Source organism: Equus caballus, chromosome 2, assembly GCF_041296265.1.
Source record: "Equus caballus isolate H_3958 breed thoroughbred chromosome 2, TB-T2T, whole genome shotgun sequence".
In the NCBI taxonomy this organism is placed as follows: domain Eukaryota; kingdom Metazoa; phylum Chordata; class Mammalia; order Perissodactyla; family Equidae; genus Equus; species Equus caballus.
This window is the reverse complement of record NC_091685.1, coordinates 23,223,180-23,243,091: the sequence shown is the minus strand read 5'-3', so window position 1 is coordinate 23,243,091 and position 19,912 is coordinate 23,223,180. Positions and strand designations below refer to the sequence as shown.

The window sequence follows — 19,912 nt, the reverse complement described above, 5'->3', positions numbered from 1 at the left end:
TGTCGAATCAATCAGAACCAGCATCAGTTTGTAACAAGTGAGAGGTAGAGGCTTAATGAGCAAGCTATGAAGCTAATCCTGGGTGTTTCTAAACTTTGTGGACTTCGAATAAACTCAAGGTTGAAAGGGAATGTGGTCATCTCCTCCCACCCATCCACTGGATTTCTGCATCTCCTCCCGTCGTGGGGAGCTCCCTGCTTTGGGTTAACCCACTCCATTTTATAGGTGGCTCTGAGGGTGAGGCAATTCCTCATGACTGGAGCAGAAATCGGCTTGCCTGCAACTTCCCCTGCCCTTCCTGGTCTGATCTCTAGCCCCAGACAGCTCTTCAGATTCGAGCATCTAAGCTATGGCGCTCCCTGGAGTCATTTTGCCTGTGTTAGTAATACGTTTGTGTTCTACACGGAATGAAGGAGAGTGAGAATGTGAGCTGCTCTCCCACTTTGCACCGGGGGAGCTCCACTCTGCGAGTTGAGAGGGTGAGCTCTGGATTCAAAAGGCGGCGTTCAGTTGGCCTTGGGAAACTGGCTTAATTTCTCCAGGTCTCAGCTGCCTTGTCCAGAAGATGCGGATGGGGACAGTATGTACCTCGTGGGCTAATGATGAGGATTAAATGAGACTACGCTTAGTCAAGCGCCTCGCACAGCCCCTGGCTCTTAGAAGGCAGCTGGCATTAGCTATTATGAGTAGCCTGGCCTGGAGAGGGGCAGCCGGGCTACCCAATTGGAGGAGTCGCTCCCTCAGCCACAGACAACAGTGGCAGATGCAAGATGCAGATGTGTAGACCTCTGGGTCTGCAAACAGGAACAGGACAACAGAGGCAAGGATGCCCAGATACCACATTGGACCCGGTTTGAGGATGGGATGAGCCCCCCAGGCATCACCTCTGCCACCTGCAGAAGCAGCAGGGCGGTCCCAGCCCTGCCTACCTTGGTATTGGGCGCTGAAGCCGCGCTGCCGGTGGTTGCCGTCCGACGTGAAGTGTAGCCGCAGCCAGTTCTTACTGCTGATGACAGGCGCTGGGAGGCTGGCTCCGGTGAACCTGTGGGGACAGGAAGCAGGTGGGCTCAGGGACAACAGCTGGTTGGGACAGGGGCATCCAGGAGTCTCCCCACTTCCTAGGCGTGCTAGGACAGCAGCCCAGGTCTGGAGCAGGAAGGCAGGGCTGTGCCGCCCCAGACACCCTCCTGTAGCCTGGGGCCTGAGCAGCTTGAGGGGGCTCCTTCCAGGGGCTCCTCCCACTGCTGGGTTTCCCTGAGAGGCCGAGAGGAGGGGGCGGATCCTTCAGGCCTGGAGCAGAGGTCCAGCATCCCCAGCAGAGGTTTATCCCAGCCCTCCCAGCAGAGGCCCATCCACCCCCAGTGGATGTCCACCCACCCGCCCCCAGCACAGATCCAGGCCCCATGTAGGGGACCAGACCCCTGCCTCCAGCAAAGGTTCAGCTCTCCCTAGCAAGCCCCTCAGGCCCGCCATGGAGCCAGGAGAAAGGGCTTGGGTGCCACTACGGCAGTGCGGCCCTGCACAGTTGTGAGAGCCCGTTGGGGTCACTCACTAGGCCCCGGGTCTCCTCTGGCTCCTTCCTCTCCCCCTGCTGGGCTCGCCCCTCCTCCCTTAGATCAGCCTCCTCTTGGTTCCGGCCAGTCCGGCTCAGTGGGTGGGGCACCAGGGTATCTCCCCGTCATTGGTCCTTGCCCCAGCCTCTTGACCAACTGCTGTCCTGGGCCAACTTCCAGGCTGATCAGATCTTTCCTTCTAGAGTTACGCAGAGCACAGGAACATTCACTGGCTCCCCAGTGCCCCTACAAGACTGGTCTTCCGAACTTTCTATGCTGTCCCCTGCTTGAACAGCCCTCTGCTCAGCGCTGGCCCTCCCCACCTCACTCAGGTTAGCCCTCGATGCCCTGCTTGCTCTGTTCGTTCCTCTGCTTCCCAGGAGACCCCTCCACCTTCTCCCCTCTTCTAACAGCCTCCCAGCTGGCCCAGTGCTCGGTCTCCCCTCTTCCTCCTGCATACAAATCACCTACAAAACTTCCTGAAGCTTCCGCTCTGGCACTATCACTCCTCGCTCCTGTCTGTCCCCACCCCCCACCCCCCGGACACCCTCCTTCTGTCTCCATGCTTCCTCCTTGTCTGGGTCTCTGCCTTTTCTGCCTGGAATATTCCCACCTGTAACCCTCTCTCCTGGTCCCCCCAGGTCACCTGAGAAGACTTTGGGACGCCCTCAAATATCACATTCCCGGGAAAGCCTTTCCCACTTTCCTTGGCCTTGAAGCTGCACAGATTTGGGTTCAGATCCAGGCTGCACAGCTTATGAGCAATGTGACCCAGGACCAGTTACTTCACCTTTCCGAGAGTGAGAATCATAATGCCAGCCTAAAGAGTTTGTGGAGTGAGAGGCCTCCTGGGCAAAGAACCCAGCCCCAGTACCTGACACAGTTTAGCTCCATAAATGTAATTTTCCCATCCCCTTCTCGGTGATGCCAAAGCATTTTATTCAAACTATAATTCAGTGATCGGGGTGTGTGTCTCCCTAAGGTAACCCCTGAAAGAGGGCAGGGTAGCCTGGTGGTGCAGAAGCTGGGGCTCCTGGGGCTCAGCTGTTATCTTACAAAAGTTACTCAAGCTCTCGGTGACTTGACCTATAAAATGGGGGTGATAATAACCCCTCCCTCGGAGGGTGGCAAGGATTCAATGAGATGATGCACAAAAGACTTTAGCCCAGTCCCTGCTTAGAGAGCTCTTGGGAAAAGGCAGCTGCCATTTTATTCTTCATCCTTTTTATTGTTCATCTCTGTAACAAGCACTGAACACTATCCTGGGACTGGTAACCAGGGTGATGGTTACCACTTACAGGCCTGGAGAGGAAAGGGCCATCCTTGCAGGAGAAGGCTGTGTGGAAAGGGCCACCATCCAGGACCCAGATCTTCAATCAAGACTACAGCCAGTTTGTGCAAATCCCACCAGGAGGGAGCAAGGACTGAATACCCAGAGCTCACCCTCCTCCCTCTCCTCCTCTAATCTCCAGCTGATGCTTCTGTTGATAAAGCCCAATTGGAAGCCAGAGGGCAAGAGAGCATACTGATGCAGCCTCACAGGTAAGTCTTCCTAGGCTTGAAATAGGGTGGAGAAAGGAAGGGAGAGGATCCTGGAGGGGGAACCAGAAGAGATCTAGCATGGTGGGTCTCCAGAAATACGTATTAAACAAGAGGACTAACCAAGGAACTTCACAGCCTGCAAAACTGAAAATGCTGACACGCACCACAGTCCAGGAATATAATCCACATTGCTACGGTAAGAGCTGTTATAGAAACCGATTACTGTATCTCGCCAGATCCCATTTAAAATAGTTTATTACGGGCTAAGTCATTTAAGTTTTTAAGGAGCCACAAACAGTAGTGGGTTTTTTCCCCCAGGCCAAGTTCAATTCTATCTCAGTGACAAAGCTTGAAGGCTATTTACATAAGGGAAGTCGAAACAGGGAGAATTTACCTGAATAATTCAGAACCAAAGGCTGTTTATTGCAAGATGGAATGAGGGGAGGGTGCTGAGGTCCCACGAGCGGCATAAGTTAAGGATGAGGATTGTCACCTGGAGTCTGTGAGGCTTCTCCAGCCCCTCAATCTGTTTCACCCCCTGTTGTACAGCCTGGGGACGCCGCGAGGGACATCCCCGCCTCCCACTTCTCCACCCCTTTACCCACTCCCCGGAATCCTGTTAAGTGTTCACTCCCACGGCTCACGCCCCGAGGGCCCGTGTAGCTCCTGCTGCTTCGCTCCACTCCGTCCTGCTCCTGCCTCCTGGGACAGAAACGTGCATTTGAGCGCTTTCTTGGCGTCTCTCAAAGAACCGGAGGCTGACACGTTGGAATCGTCACATCAGACTCTGCCACCGAGACGGCGTCATGCCTGGCTCAAAACTCTCCAGTCGAAAGAACAAACTGCTGACACACGCAATGACAGGGATGACTCAGAAGCGTTGGGGTGAGTGATAGGAGCAGACACTGGATGACTCCCTTCTATGAGGCTCTGGAAAGACTGATCTAGGGGCGAGAGAGCAGAGCTGGCGCGAGCGCTCAGGTGGGATTCCCTGGGAAGGAGCACAGGGGACCTTTGGGGGGTGGGAATGTTCCGGATCTTGAATGAGATGGTGGTTATATGGGAGGTAGCCATTTGTCAAAGCTCTGAGAACTGTACTTGTAAAATGGGCTATTTTATGTAAATTATACCTTAATAGAGTTAGTTAAAGACAAATCTTCAATGGTTCCAATCTTTAGAGTGAAAGAACTTCCCATGGCCTACGGGCCTTAAAAAAAGCCAGTGTGTCTTCACCTCTCCTATTTCCTCCTCTCCTCTTCTCTTTAATCCTTAGGCTCCAATCACATGGATCTCCTTGCTGTTCAAAACTGGCCAGCCCTGCTGCTGCCTCAGGGCCTTTGCACTTGACATCCCCTCTGCCTGCTAGCTAGCACTTCTCTCAGGTCTCCAACTGGCTCACCCCCTCACTTCCTCTAAGCCGTTGATTAAATGTCACCTTCTCAGTGGAGCCTTCCTGGTCTGACTCCTGCCTGTCTTCCCTCCCTAAGCTCGAGCACGCACACACTCCCCCGCCCCGCAACACCATTCTCCAGTCAAACCTTACGTGTACTGGAACACACACTGATTCTTTGTGCTTCTCTGCCTTTGCTCTTGCTGCTCTTTATGCCCTTTCCCATTGTACCAGCTGGCTGCACAGAGAGGTTAAGAAACTTGCTCAAGGTCACCCAGCTATTAAGCGGCAGATGTGGGATTCAAACCCAGACCATCCCACTCCGAGCCTATATACTCAGCCACTGCATTATACTGACACACATGCGCAAGCATGAAGGAAGGCGGTGGAACAGTTTAGGCTGAATTCCATTCTGTTCCTTTTCTCCCCCTCTCTCCTCCTCCCAGAATCCTCTTTAATTTTTCTCCCTCTTAGAATCATAATTAAAGGAGAGAAACACAAAGAGAGATTCTCCCCATCAAACCTTTTTGTCCACATTAACTTCCCCATGGGGGGCCCAGGGAATTCCAAGTTCACCCAGGAAATTGCTGTTGCAGTGCGACAGAAAATGTAGTTAAGCAATTACACTCATTTTTTTTTCTTTTTGGTAAATTGACTTCCGTTAAATGGGGCTTCATTAATGGAATCTGGCTTGGGGAGAGTAAAAAAAATGACTCCCTTTAATGCCTGTGGTTGATTATGGAAAACGTGGCTTTGCCTTCCCCTGCAGAAAGCTCCAAGCTCTTCCCTTGGTAATAGGAGAGCTCAGGGCAGACCTCCTGGAGAGCACTTAGTCTTCAGCTTCTCGTGCAGTCAGATGTTGGGGTGCTGAGAGACACCCCCACAGGATGCGACAGTGACCGTGCAAGAGATTGCTGCCTGAGCGTAAACTGGAGGAAGAGTCTCAGGAGAGCATTTAAATGTCAGCATTCCTGAAAACCGACAGCCTCAGGAGGACGTCCATTCATCCATTAACTCACGAAGCACATACTGTGGACAAGGCACCCTGCTGGCCAGCGGGTGCCACTCCCACCGTGGTTCCCTCAACATGGGGGGGCCCTGCAAAGCCCGTAATCTACAGAGCCAGCTGCAATGCCCCTCTCTTTGCAGCCTCCACTCCTCGGTCCATAGCCTCCGGCTTCTGTGCTCCCAGAGCACCTCCTATGGGCTTCATCTCTTCACGAAGCTATGAGCACAGCCTGAATCTGATGGATGCTGGAAGAATCTCAGCCTCCCAGGGCGAGGCGTAAACCCTCCCTCCATCCCCAAGGCTGGCCGAGGAGAACGTGAAATAGAGGAGGTGCTTGCCCCCCATCCCCACTCCCAGTGCCTCTTCCCTTCTGACCTGCCGTCTGATGGAGAGGACACTGACATAACCAGGGAACCCCTTCTGGAAACGTCTTGGTGGTGGGCAAAGGGCACTGAGGCTCTTGCTGGAGGTGACTCCTCCTCCCCAGTCCGAGCTTCCTCTCATCCCCGAAGCGAGTCTTTATTGACTCAGCCCGGACACCCAGTCTCATCACAAATGATTTCCACATAGGTTTTCCTTTAGCCAAATGCCTCAGACTCTTGCTATGTCTCGGTAAACCCCTTTCCCAGGACAAACCCGCGATGTTCTATATTTCCAGGAGCTGGGCGAATGCGTGGAACGCCTGCAGGTCTCTGTTGGATATGGGCTGCTGGAGTCCCCAGTCTCCAGACGTATCTAGAAAGTCTCATCTAGAAAAGGGCCCCTTGGCCTCCCAAGGCTCTGGTTCCTGCAGAGCTGGCCCGACCCTAGTTGTTCAGGAGACTCCGAGAGGCCTGAGGCATCCTGTAAACATTCAACTCGCATCTACCTACCAATATGTTTTTGGGGTTGTTTACTCTGCTCTGAACAAACCAAAGCTTCCCCCAGTCATTTCCGCTCCTGAGTGTTCTCTCTCCCCGTTATCCGCACCATCCTCCCTGCCACCCAACTCAGGCGTCATCCTTAACTCCGCCCATTCCTTCACTGCCATGGCAAAAGTGGCCAAACCGCCCCCCCCCCCCATGACCTCATCATTCCTCACCTGGACTGTAGAGACAGCTTCTGGTCTGCTCTCCACCTCCAATCCATCTTGTGAACTGTGTGGGGAGGTTTAGTCAACTCCCTGCCTTTCTGGAAACCCAGCAGCAAAGGTCCAGTGGCTCCAGGATACAGTGTACACGTTTTAATGCCTTCCCTCTCCAGTGACACCCACTGTGAGCTCCAGCTGCTTTCGCATATGCTGTTCCCTCCACCTGGATGCCCCTTCCCCTCATCCCATCTGACTGCCTGGGAAAATATCACTGACCCCATAGCCCTGACCAAATGTCTCCTTCCTCCCCGCTCTCCCTCCCTCTCCCCCGATGAGGAGCCGTTCCCATCACCGTGTCCCCTCTGCACCACGGACATGCCACACCATTGTACTGGGCACACCAAATCGTAATCATCTTTTGACTCGACCACCTCCTCCACTGGAAGGCCAACTCCATAAGGGCAGGGACAGGGTTTTCCTTGTCTCGGTGTCCAGCAACCCAGCCCAGGGCCTGGCACAGAGAACAGATCAATTCCATAGAACACGGTAGGCACTGTGCTATTTTGTTTACATATTACCTGCTTTCGTGCTACAATGGCAGAGTTCAGGAGCCAAAAATATTTATCTCACCCTTTGTAGAAAGTTTACTGACACCGACTGTAGAAGCCTTGCAGATAGTGTAGTTGGTTGGCAAAAAATAATTTCTAAGTAGGGAACAATAAGGAATACGTATGTAGCTTAAACATTTCATTACGATGTAAAAATACTGAAATGTACATTTCTTCGCCAATCTATTTAATGCAGGACCAAGGTCTGTCCTTCGAACATGGGTTCTTCTCAGCATTGTCCGTCTTCGATCAACTACATCCATTGTGCATCCTTCACCGTTTCCAGTTTTGCTACAGCTCCTCCAGTCAACAGAGATTTACTGAGCAGCGACGATGTGCCAGGCCTCATGCCGAGCAGCAGACCCGCTCCGCCCCGATGGGACTGACTCACTTGCTCATACCTCTGATTTAGGAAGCAAGTCTTTTTAGAGATTCTCCTTCGTGGAGTCATTCCGAAGCGTTCCATTTAGTTTCCATAGATGCAACTATATTTCCTTTCACACTCATATTTCATCAGTTTATGTGCTGTTTAATTTAAATCACATAATTACAATAACAAGGACAACGGGCTGCGAGAGAGCTGGCAACAAACTCATCTGATTCTCAGAAAGGGCGAGACTCAGCTGGTGGGAGCGAGAAGTGCAAGGGCACTGGGGGTGGGGGTGAGAGACAGCCTGCGGGCTGCTGGCACCGAGAGGGCCACAGGGCCCTGGTCAGCAAGATCCATCAAGGCCGCGGGGCCACCAGCTACTCCAGGGAGCTGCTTTGTAGAGACAGTTTAAAAGCACTTTTATTATGCATACTTCGTGAATGAATGAATGACTGAATGAACAAACGAATGGCAGTCTGTAGCTTTCAGTAGCGGGGCATCTTTTCCAATTACATTCCCTCTGCTACCAGGAGAGTGGGGACCAGCTAATCTTCAAATCCTATTTGAGACGGACTTCAGAGGTCTCTAGGTGTAATGCTCAGCTATGGACAAACCCCCAATGACAGCATTCGTGACAAATGGCCAGTCAAGATCTGTCTGAATGTTTCCAGACACCAAGAACTCATCTCCTTGCCAAATTCTCCCCGTCCACTGTGATCCAGCCCCGCCCTTTTTCTGGCTACTTCCTGCTCATCCATCAGGTGTCCTCACACAGCCACTTGGCTCCACGAAGTCTAGTTGGCTTCTCCCGGTACCTCTGGCCGCTTTGCGCTTTCTCTATCATAGCGCTTGTCTCCCCAAGCATTGTTCAGGGGTCTGCCTCGCCCACCAAATTGTGAGCTCCCTGAAGACAGGAGCTGTTTCTTTCTTGTTCAGTTTTTCCCTCAGTACTTTCCAGAGTGCCTGGCACATGGAAAAAGCTCGGTAAATATTGCTCGCTGGAAGAAAGGATGCTTGAGTGAATGAATGAACGAATGAGATGCTGCTGGTGGAAGCAGAGGGCACATGTGGGGAAAAGCAAAGGAAAAGGCAGGCAAGTCTGGAGACAGGACGGAGGGCCTCGAAGGCCACGCTGGGTTTCATCTTGGTTTCTCATGAAGACATGCTGCCCCACCCGACCTTGGTCCCTCAGCCCTCGCTGTGCTCCCCGTTCACTAGGTGGCTGCAGGGACCTTTTTGGGGGACTCTTCTCATGCTGACATATCCCCAAGGCAGCAAGAGTGGAGTCTTGGAATCAAGGTAGGCAAACGTTCCTTTTGCCCCAGAAGCAATTCAATAAATGCAGCAGATTATCAGGGCTCCTCTCTGCTCAGCTGACCATTAGTGCCAGGGAATCCACACGAGTCACATCAGGTAAACGCTTCTGATGCACTGCTCCCTGGAGGGTGCGTGTCTGAGCCTGGGAGTGTGAGGGACGGGGCTCCTGGCTGTGTTTGTTGTCGGGGTGGGGGTGTCATCACTGATGTCCTGGGGCTTGTGTATTGAGGGTGGCACATAAAGAAGGCCTGGGGAGTGGCTTGGGGTGTCAGTTCCTTCCATTCCCAGCTCAGCTGCTCGCCCCGCAGGGCTGCAGGTGAGGCGTTTCCTGCCTCTGTGGAGAGGCTGTGCCCATGATGCTGAAGTGAACAGAATGGGGTTGCGTCTGGCGATGGGAACTGGGGCTGGGTGCCAAGCTCTGGGCAAGGGGGCTGGTGGAGGAAGCCCAATAACCTTTCAGGGGATGCCCAACTCTCTCCTTTTCTGTCTCCAGGTCCAAATCAGGCAGCTCCACTATTTCCTGAGTGCCAGAAGCCTCTGAAGATCAGTCTCTCTCCCTTAGCCCGCAGCTCCTGAAAGGGGCATCCACGTGACCCTTAGGCCACTGCTGATTGGACAGGTGTGGCCATGTGACCCACGCTGAGCCAATCAGCTGATGGTACTGTGCACTCACTTTGATGAAGGGAAGACCCCACAGGCTTGGCTCTCCTGGAGGAGATTTGGGCAAAGGGTGTCCCAGCATCATTTCTTCCACCTCTGTTGATGCCCCTACACCCCATCACTCTTATGCGATGTCCTGTGCCTTGTACGTTCGTCTGCCTCCAGGTCCGGCTGCAGTCTGCCTGGGACAGAATCTCAGAGCAGTCTTGGCCCTTGACCAGCTGCCGGGCCCTCAACTGACTGCTCCCTGCCCCTAGCCTGAGTCTCCGTTACTACAGACTAGAGCTGAGATCCAGCCCGGAGACCTGAGATCCCCATCCCCAAGCTGTTCAAGTTCCCCCCAGCAGGCTTGGTCCAGGAATAGGGTGCAGCTGCCAGAGCGTGGTGACCACAGCACATTCACACTGTGCCTGGACCCTCTCCCTTTCCTGGCTCAGGTCTCTGTCTAGGTGGAGATGCCACTGAATGGTCCGCCACTTGCCTGGTTCCCCTGCACAGAGGCAATAGGTTTAAGAAGATCACGGATTCAGGGCCGGGCCTCTGGAATCAGACAGTCCTGCATGTGAATCTGGGCTCCACCGTTTACTGGTTACATAAATGTGGGCAAGTGCTGGACCTTCTCTGAGCCTCTGTTGGCTCATTTGTGCAGTGGGATTTCTATGAACAGCCAGGCTCGTATGTATAATGTGTCCAGGACTGTGCCGACACACAGTAGGTGGCTCACAAATGTGAACTAGTTTCCCTCCTGGCTTAGGTCTGAGAAGATGGGGATGGAATCTTAGCAGCGTCTTGAACCCTACTCTCCAGAGCACACAGGGACTAAGCATGCCCCAGAGCAGCCTGGCCTGGGTGTCCCAGAGAAGGAAGGATGCCGGCATCCACTCTGGTGACAGAACAGTGCAGGCGTGAAAGGACAGGGCACCTGTGGTACCCAGCATAATCGGTACACTTGACAGCCACCTTCCCTCTCTCCCTCGGGTGGCCCCAGCGCCACTTCCACCAGCTTCTGCCTGCCCAGCCTTGCCCACCTTCTGCTTGTCACTGGCAGACATGACTTGGAGAAGGGGCCTGCTTCCCTTCCAGGGAACGTGGCAATGTACGCCTTGCAGAAACCTCCGGGGATTACATTTGGATAATACTTCTCATCCAGAGGAAATGTTTGCAGATGGCTTATCGAGAAGCCTCCCACGCCAGCCTTTGACTGCCATTCGACTGCCATTCTGAGTTCGAGCATCATCGAGGCTGCCTCTCCCCTCCAGGAGGCAGCTAGCCAGCCCTGCCTGAGAGTTCAGCTGCTCTGAAGCCCAGGCTGAGGGAGAGAGCCTCTCAGTCGGCCGGAGAATGAATGGGCTAAAACATCTTGGGGATACTAAGGTCAGTGAGCACGGTGCCGTAGAGTCACATGGAGCTGGATTCTGATCCCGCCTCCACATCCACTGGCTACGTGACCTTGAGGAGGTTGCTTCACCTCTCTGAGCCTCTCTTTTTGCAGTGTGTATCTCATAGTGTGGTTGTGATGATGAAAGGTGATGAGTGATGCTGATCAACTCTTGCTAAGGCTTCAAGACACAGCAGCCTGAATTCTTGGTCATGTCATGTCTGCGGGCAGCAAGAGAGACTCGTGGGCAAAGGGACTAACATTTACTGAATACTAGAAAGGAGTTTAGGGTGGAGATTAAGCACATGGGCCCTTCAAGGTGCCTCCCTGGGTTCAAGTCTCGGCTCTAAATTTACCAGCTGTCTAACTTTGGGCAAGGAGCTGACCTGTTTGGGCCTCAGTTTCCCCATCTATTTAATAAGGATAACAACAGCGGCCACGCCACGGAGCTGTTAGGAGGTTTAAGTGAGATAATCAGTATAGAAGCTCTGAGTACAGTGCTTGGTACAAGGCAAGTGCTCAGAAAACACTGGCTATGATTACCAAGGGCCCCCAACGTGCCCGTGTTCATGTACCATCTGAACAACAACCAGAGATCTGGCCAGCAGTACAGTGGAGCAAAAACAGGTAGAGGGGAGAGGAAGGACACAGGAATGAGAGAGTGGAAAAACGTGGGGAGAGGGGAGTCCTTGACTTCTTATGTTGCTCACTCCCGTCCTATCTGGGTTAACGTCTTATACTTTTCGTTACGAGTGGCAGAAATCTAAATCAAATCAGCCTGAAATGGAGAAGAAATTATTGGCCAAATTGAGGAAGAGCAGGGTTGTGGCTGGCCCCAGGGATGACTAGACCCAGGGACTCAAATTCCACAAGGCCCCTCTCTCTGCGCCCCATCTGTGCTCCGTCTGCTGGCTTCATTCTCTCTAATGTGAATGGCGGCTGCTGGAGGCTGGAACCCTGATTCACCCACTCACTTTCATCTCCAGAGAGAAGATGAAGACTTCTTCCTTTGGTTCCAATTAGAAAAAGCTCACGGGAGGCCTCTGATTAGTCCAGCTGGGGTATGTGCCCACTCCTGGGACCAAGGGCATGGGCCCTACTAGAACCCCATGACTGGTTTGGGGGACAGTTCTCCAGAAGAAGGAAAGTGCTCGAAGGAGGGAGGGGTGCTAGGCAGACCAAACAAGAGATGTCCGCTGTGGCTGAAAGAGGCAGTGGTTCTACTCTTCCTACCCTGTGGTCTAAGGTAATGGCTTTGTCAGGCCTGTGAGGGGTACCCACAGCCCACTGTGGGGGTTATCTCCCAAAAGTTGGTCCCTTTCTAGATCCCATCCTCTCCCCCTTTGCCACATCCTGCCAGAGGTAAGCAGGCACCCCTGGCCCCACCATGCTGATGCCATTCTTGTGCCTGATCGTCTATCCCGTTTCCTGTCCACCTGTCCACTGGTCCACGGGGCTGGGTGCTGACACCTCACTCAGCTTCAGCCAGCCTCTGCCCTCGGGAGTGGACCCAAGCTCCATGTGGGCCTGTAGATGCTGGTGTGTTTCTGTGGGCCATCCAGGTCAGTCTACCTGCTGGCCTTGGGCAGATCCATCTGGAATGAGGATCAACCCAGATGAGAAAAGTCTCCCCTGAATCCCATAAGTGTTGAGATTTAGACCCCTTATTCTCCTTCCACCTGTCCTCCTCCTGCAATACGTGGCCTTGTTCCTCCCTGGCTTCCTCCTCTCCTTGGCCTCAGACAAGGGAGTTCCTAGACTCCCAGTGGAGGCTAAGCACATGGCCTTAGGAGTCGAGCCAACCTGAGTTTGAGGCGCAGCTCTGCCACCCATTGCTGTGTGGCCCTGGACAAATTAAGCTCCCTCTCGAGGCTTTTGGAGATGATATACTTAAAGTGCTGTCATCGTTTTTCTTAAAATATCGTGGTCCCATCTGATTGAGTAACAGTTCTTGGCACGAGGTCAGCGTCAAAGGGCCTAGGTCTGGCTGTTTATGACCCTGCCTTCCCCAGCAGTCTGGCTTCCAGGAAGTTTCAGATGCCTCTCTTTACCACCACCTTCCTTTCTCAGACATATCCATCCCTCAAACCCCACTTATCAATGGCCGTCAAAGAAGCAGCCACACTGCTCCAGAAACTCACAGGTCTTTACTGAGACGTGTGTGTGTGCGTGTGTACTTGAGTGGTGAGTGAGTGAGCGGAGGGTCTGAAAGAATATAAGAGCGAACTAACTGGTAAGCAAACGAGTGAATTAGTGACTTAATGAGTCAGCGAGTGGGTGAAGAAGAGTGTGTAAAATTGAGTAGACCAAACTCCCTGCCCCCTCAACGAATCTAATAAGCGGAGGCATAAATTTTTCATCTTTATTAACACAAGCGGTGGCTAGGAATAGCACAGGAAAAGTTACAGACCACCAGCTGGATGAGAAAGATATGCATCCATTTCCTATGGTTGCTTTAACAAATTACTACAGATTTAGTGGCTTAAAACAACAAAGATTTATCATCTTATAATTCTGGAGGTCGGAAGTCCAGTATCACTGGGCCAAGGTCAAGGTGTCTGCAGGCCTGCGTTCCCCCTGGACGCTCTAGGGGAGAATTTGTTTCCTTTTCTTTCCCAGCTTCTAGTGGCTGCCTCGCTTCTTGGCTTGTGGCCTCTTTCTCCATCTTCAAAGCCGGCAGTATAGTATCTTCAAATCTCTCTCTGACTCCGACCCTCTGCATCTGTCACCACGTTTCATCTCTCTAACTCAGACACGCTTGCCTCCCTCTTATGAGGACCCAGGTGATTACATCAGGCCCACCCTGGATGGATAATCCGGGATCATCTCCCCATCTCAAAATCCTTAACATCATCATATCTGCAAAGTTCCTTTTGCCACGTGAGTAATGTGTTCACGGGCTTCGGGGCTGAGGATGTGGATGTCTTGGTGGAGCCATTATTCCGCCTACCGCAGAACCGCTCTCAGAGGGCCAGTCAGCCTCAATTCCCACCACGCAGGAAGACGGGCAGGAGTGGGATGGAGGAAGCCTCAAAGACTCTATCACACGCCCCTGCCAGGAACTTTTGCTCTTGTTGCTGTTGCTGTGGCTCGAGCAGGCCTCCAAATTCGAGAGACACTGCGACAGAAGATGTGCCAAGAGCCTACGTTGCTGCAGTGGAGGGTAAGATCCACGCTGTGATTCCTGGAGCAGGAGGATCAAGGGCAGAGCGTCTCAACCCTGGGTGCACATTATTGTCAGCTGGGGAGACTTTTTTCTAACTTTTTCTTTTCAAATGAGAACAGAGTGGCAAAGATAGTACAGAAATTCCCTGTATAGCCCTCTCCCAGCTTCCCCTAATATTAGCTTTTTACATAACCTGGGTACGTGCATCACAACCAGGAAGCTGACAGTGCTATAGCACTAGGAGCTTGACGGAAGACTATATTCAGATTTCCCCAGTGTTTCCACTAATGCCCTTGTTTTTGTTCCGGGATCCAATCCAGCATCTCCCTTTGCCTTGAGTCATCACGCCTACTTAATCTCTTCCAATCCAGGTCAGTTTCTCAGGCTTTCTTGTTTGTTTTCTCAAGACGTTGACACTTTTGAAGAGTACTGGTCAAGCATTTTGCAGAGTGCCCCTTAATTTGGGTTTGTCTAATATTTTTCTCATGATTAGACCAAGGTTAAGAATTTGGGGGAACCACACAGGGGTGAGAGGCTCTTACTATAGCATCCTGTGTAGAAAGAGGGGCTGTGATATCAACACGGCCCATTACTGATGGTGTTCGCATTGACCCCTTGGTGAAGGTGGTAGCTGCTGGCTTTCTCTCCTGTAAAGGTACAATTTGTCCTCTTCCATACTCTCTTCACTAGGAGCGAGTCCCTAAATCCAGCCCACACCGTTGGGGAGGGGGAGGGTCGGGTGCCTTACTCCCATTGTTTCAATTAGTCACTCCACACCCCTTTACTGTCACCTCACTGCTTTTCACAGACAAGATTAACAGCTAGACCCATCTCAAGTTACCCAGCTAGTAAGTGGCAAAGCTAGAATTTGAGCTCGTGTCTGTCTGGCTCCAAAGGCCATGTTCTTTCCTCTTCATGTTATCGCTGCCAGGTGAAGAGGATGTCGAAATCCCTGAGGTGGGAACTCCCTTCCAGCTGGCCTAGATGGTGTTTTTCAAATCAGTCCTGGATTGTGACCCGTAGTGGGTCAGGAGATCAGTTGGCTGGTTGCATTTTAAATAACAAAATAAAGTAGAAGAGACTATAACAGAAAAGAATCAAAAAGAAAAGATTGCGTCACACACGTAGTAAGTGTAGTTTTGTCAAAGTTTTCTTTCTGTAAACTCTCTGTGCTTAGAGAACTTTATCTTTACAATGGGGATAAAAATAGCGTCGCTCCTACACACACACACGGCATTGTTATGAGTATTAAATGAACTGATAGAGGTAAAGTGCTCAGAACAGAGGCTGGCGCACATTAAGCATTATATAAATATTATGAAGCATGCATGTGCATAAATGGGTCATGGTGTAAAATATGGTTCTTATTGCAGACTGCAATCAAAAAGTTTGAAGACACTGCACTCACATCTCGAGACCGGGGTTGGCAGATTTATGACCTCCAGCCCACTGTTTGTTTTTATAAAGTTTTATTGGGACACAGCCACAATCATTCGTTTACGTATTGTCTATGGCTACTTTTGAGCTCCGACGGCAGAGTTGGGTATTTGCAACAGAGACCGTGAGGTGCACAAGGCCTGAAATATTTACTGTCTGGTCCTCCAGGCCAATGCCCCTGCCTAGAGGGCATCTCAGAATGCAAAGGATATTAGCTGCCTCCACCTAGGCCGCCTGGCCCTATCCCACCATGGCCCTGGCAGGCACGCTTGTCCCCGCGATCACTCTCGGCTGTGTGACTGCGGGCCTAGGGCTTCTAGAAGCTCAATACCCTTCTATCTTGGACCGATGCCCACATGTGCTTCATTTATCCACCTCCACGGCTGTTCATGGTGGAAGGCTAGAAATGTGGTACATCGCTCAGGGTCCCAGCAGGAAACAGATGGCCGCTCAAATTAGAATAATTTGAGGAGTGTTTAATAAAGAGGCTATTTACAAAGGGAAGGGCAAGGTGTAAGAAAGCCACAGGAGATAGCAGAGTCCTTGGAGGCTGGTAAAAGCAGAGGTCCTACCACCCTTGGCTGGAGGCGACAAGGAGAGGGGGAAATTCCTGGAGCTGGAAGGAGAGAGTCATTTAGAGAGCACACCTTAAGAGGAGCTGAGACTGTCAGTCCAGTGACGAGAGCCAGCCCCAGGTGACCCCTTGGGGAGGGAGCTAGGAGAATAAGCGCCTTGATTTCACCTTCCTCCCTCCCTGATCTCCTGTTGGAGTCCCCATTGGCCAAACTGAAATGGAAGCCAGAGGGCGTGAGACCCATTGATGTGTTCCATATGGGTCAGCGTCCCAGGGCAGAGAGAGGCTGGACAACGTTGGAAAGGGGTGAACCTCAGATACTCACACCCAGCATGGATTTAGAAAGCCAGGTGTATTTACCCTCCTGTAGCTCCCCAGACAAAGAATTCCCCGGCTTCATCTCTCCGAGTCAGGAGTGTGGCCCGAACACTAAAGGGTTGTCATAGCTTTTACCTTTTGCTCCCTTCTCTTCCCAGATCTGCTAGGTTCTAGGTGGTTATCATGGGGTTAATCTCCCTGGAGTTTATCGTTGTGAGAGGAGTAGGAGGTCATGAACAGAGGCGCAGATAAGCCGCTGGGGCTTTTTGTGCGTCCGAGCTGCATTTGATTAATATGTATGTTAGCCAAGTTTTTCCTCACAACCTGGCCCTCTATCTCAGGAAGGAGCTGCGTCCCGGTAATCTTTGCAGCCCAGCTCAGGTCCAAGAAAAAGCTGAGCCAACCTCTGGCCCCTTGGGTGGAAGAACCAGAGTGAAGAAAAGCCACCTGGACTGAGAAATGTCCCCAGAGTAATCTGTTCCCCCTGGCTGGACCGCTCTGCCTCTACCACTAGCCCAGACGTCCCCATCTACTATCTCACAGGCCCCCAAATCTGGCACAAAACAACAGCATGTCACCTGGAGGGTCTCTCCTGGCTAGTCCACAGCACTGATTTTATGGGTGAGGAGGAAAGGGGCTGGCTCAGGCAGCCCAGCGGCTCCCCACAGAGCTGGGGCTAGAAACCAGGACTGGGAGCTCTAATCAATTTCCATCTCTCTTTTACAGAAGATGCACGTTGAAGTCAGTCCTGGATCCTTGGCAAAATTCAAAATGTGGTCTAGTCTTACGCAAGTTTCCTTGTCAGACTCAGCAGCTGAGGCCACACACCAGGACCCTTGGAGACTGCATAGCAGTTCTGTGCAGGCAAGAGGAAGCAGGGGCTTGAGTCAAGCAAATGGGTCCAAATTCAAACTCCCACCTGTTAGTGGCTGTTGTACCTTAAACAGGTTAGTTTTTATGTTAATCAGACTCAGTTTTCTAGTCCTGTAAATTTGGTGCTGATGCCGCTGAGTGGCAGTAACTTCATTACCATACAAGCAAGTACCTCTCGGTGTCCAGAGGTCAATAAATGACACTTTTATTGTTTTTTCTTTTCACCCCAGTTGGAAGACTGGTGGCATATTTGCAACTGCTTTTACAAAAAGTCAGAAGCCAGCTGGTTTGAGGGAAGCTGCTAGAGCTTTGTGCTCTAACCCCAAGAAATGGGGCCCTTTCTTGATGAGGGGGATGCCACCTGCTAGGCCGAGGATTCTCTCGTTTTCATGGATCGGGTGTAATTAGTAAAATCTCAAGCTTCTCCTCCCTTCTTCCCCCTGAAAATTTCTTCAGAGAAATGAAGAGTTCAGACTTATGGCCCAAGTGCTGGGGTTTAAATTAGACAACTTTGTCCTGACAGGAACCGAGTCACAGCTGTCATCCCTGATTATTTTTAGAATTACTACTAAACTCTTTATATGGTATGAGCTGCCATTGTTCAAGGCAAACAGAAAGACTGCACCTTTTATCATGACAGCTCTAGAGCCATCCACCTCCTCGTGTTCATTATTTCTAGCCTGTCTTAGGAAAGGATGATGTGGCATCCTGACAATCTTAAGGTGAGGAGAGCAGACCCCGTGGCTCATTACTACCTCTGAGGGATTCAGCGCTCCCAAAGCTGAGCCGGGCCCACCACCACCGTGAAGCCAAGGAGAAACATTCCAGGGGAAGGAGCAGCTCCACAACCTTCTCAGGATCAACCACCATCTTTCACGAAAAGCAGAAATTGACCCTCAAGTTGCCAACCAATAAGAGGACCCATATGCAAATAACACAGGCACTGGCCAGGAGTGGCCAGCTGGGGAGTGATGTCACAATCCCCTCCTTGACTCAACAATGCCACCACCACTGAAAAGGCTGATCCTTGACTGCGGGTCTCGCAGAAAGAAAAATTCACCGCCAGCAGAGCACCTTCTAGATTGCTCCTAGAGCGTAGGGACAGGAGTCTCTGCCGTCCAACTCACAGAACCGAAGAAAAAAATGACCTCATGAACATGGGCAAAGAAATCCAGCTAAGGCCCAAGGTGAATGTCTCTTCGTACATCCACTTTTTGCTGAATTACAGAAACAAGTTTAAGGAGCAGCAGCCAAATACTTTCGTTGGCTTTAAAGAGTTCTCTAGAAAGTGTTCGGAAAAATGGAGGTCCATTTCCAAGCATGAAAAGGCGAAATATGAAGCCCTGGCGATGCTGGACAAAGCCCGGTACCAGGAAGAGATGATGAATTACATTGGCAAGAAGAAGAAGCGGAGAAAGCGGGACCCCCAGGCACCCAGGAGGCCTCCATCGTCCTTCCTCCTCTTCTGCCAAGACCACTACGCCCAGCTGAAGAGAGAGAATCCAAACTGGTCGGTGGTGCAGGTGGCAAAGGCCTCGGGGAAGATGTGGTCTGCATCGGCCGACGACGAAAAGCAGCCCTACGAACGGAGAGCGGCTCTCCTGAGGGCGAAGTACCAAGAGGACCTGGAAGCCTACCGTGAACAACGCAGAGGCCAGAAGGGTCCCCAAGGCTTGGTTAAGAACCAGTGCAGAGTGTTTGGACAAACTGAGTCAAACAAAGTGGATGGAGCCAATCAGAAATAAAATGCCATTCAACTGTATTGCCTGTGCCTGGTCTCCTGAGTGGCCTTAGAGCAGCCTTAGTTGCTCCTTTGGGGAAGTGAGTGGAGGGGTAGAATTGAGATTGGGGTTCAGAAACTGACTCTGGGGAGGGGCTGGCTTTGGGAGAAGTGGCAACAGTGTCCAAGGGCTGTGTGTGGTCTGTACCTATAGGGGTTGGCTTGGGCAGGGGTGGGAGGAGGGGGGGCTGGAAGTCTCCACGTGTAAAGAAGCTGGGACTCATGGAGGTAGGAGCATCCTGGTTTCAAGTGGACATCCAGGTTGAAGGACCACACTCCGGGTCAGGGGCAAGAACACTGGTGCACCCCCTCACTGGGAGGGTCAGAAGGCCCAGAGTTCAGGCGAGGCTCCCAACTCAGGCCCCAGCAGAGGCTGCGAAACTAGAGTTTAGGTGGGCCTTAGGGGTGTCAGTGTCTAGTAGTCCAGAACTGGTCCTCCAGCAAGGCTGAGATGTCATTGGTGGGCCAGGATGCGGCTCCGGAGATGGTCGCCATCCTAGTCAGGATGAAGTTAGGGGCTGATTTGACACAAACAGGCATCTAACACTGTCACAAGCACTGTAACTTGGAGAAAAGTCTGATGACATTTTGGTGGGCATGCCCCCAGTCATTTTCCTGTAGCTATAAGCATAGCGCTCCTAGAGCAGACATTTGTGGCCTTTATGAACACCTGGGTCCATTCCTTTTTCTCTTGCTCACAGCCCCCTGATTCTATCCCCACTAAGGCTTCATCGGGTGGAACACCCCTGGCCACAGTGATTAGCCCAGTGACGGGCATGTGACTCAAGGTGTCTAATCAGAGCAGATCTCAGGACTGGTGAAAGGAGTCCTGGGGAGGATGCAGTCCTGGGGGCTGTTGACAGCCATT

General features: G+C 51.9%; 2 protein-coding genes and 1 long non-coding RNA gene across 6 annotated transcripts in view; 1 reads left to right on the top strand and 2 right to left on the bottom strand.

Moving 5' to 3' along the window:
* The window catches only part of CSMD2 (CUB and Sushi multiple domains 2), a 592,855-nt gene that overhangs the window by 314,783 nt on the left and 258,160 nt on the right, over positions 1 to 19,912 (bottom strand). For all 4 annotated transcript variants that reach the window (XM_023633833.2, XM_023633839.2, XM_023633859.2 and 1 more), the window contains exon 6: positions 930 to 1,042. In XM_023633833.2, the coding sequence (XP_023489601.1) occupies positions 930 to 1,042 (113 nt within the window). The remainder of the gene's footprint in view (positions 1 to 929; positions 1,043 to 19,912) is intronic.
* Positions 17,440 to 18,162, bottom strand: LOC138920537 (uncharacterized). The gene is made up of 2 exons (XR_011431903.1): positions 18,020 to 18,162; positions 17,440 to 17,714 (listed from the first exon to the last, which is right to left on the bottom strand). It is a non-coding gene; the product is annotated as an uncharacterized lncRNA (long non-coding RNA).
* Positions 18,288 to 19,026, top strand: HMGB4 (high mobility group box 4). The gene has a single exon (XM_005607225.3). It carries the CDS (start codon positions 18,416 to 18,418, stop codon positions 19,007 to 19,009), a length of 594 nt encoding a protein of 197 aa, XP_005607282.1. The 5' UTR covers positions 18,288 to 18,415; the 3' UTR covers positions 19,010 to 19,026.

Bases quoted from the DNA above. Each gene is read 5' to 3' on its own strand.
- HMGB4 (XM_005607225.3), top strand. From the start codon at position 18,416: ATGAACATGGGCAAAGAAATCCAGCTAAGGCCCAAGGTGAATGTCTCT.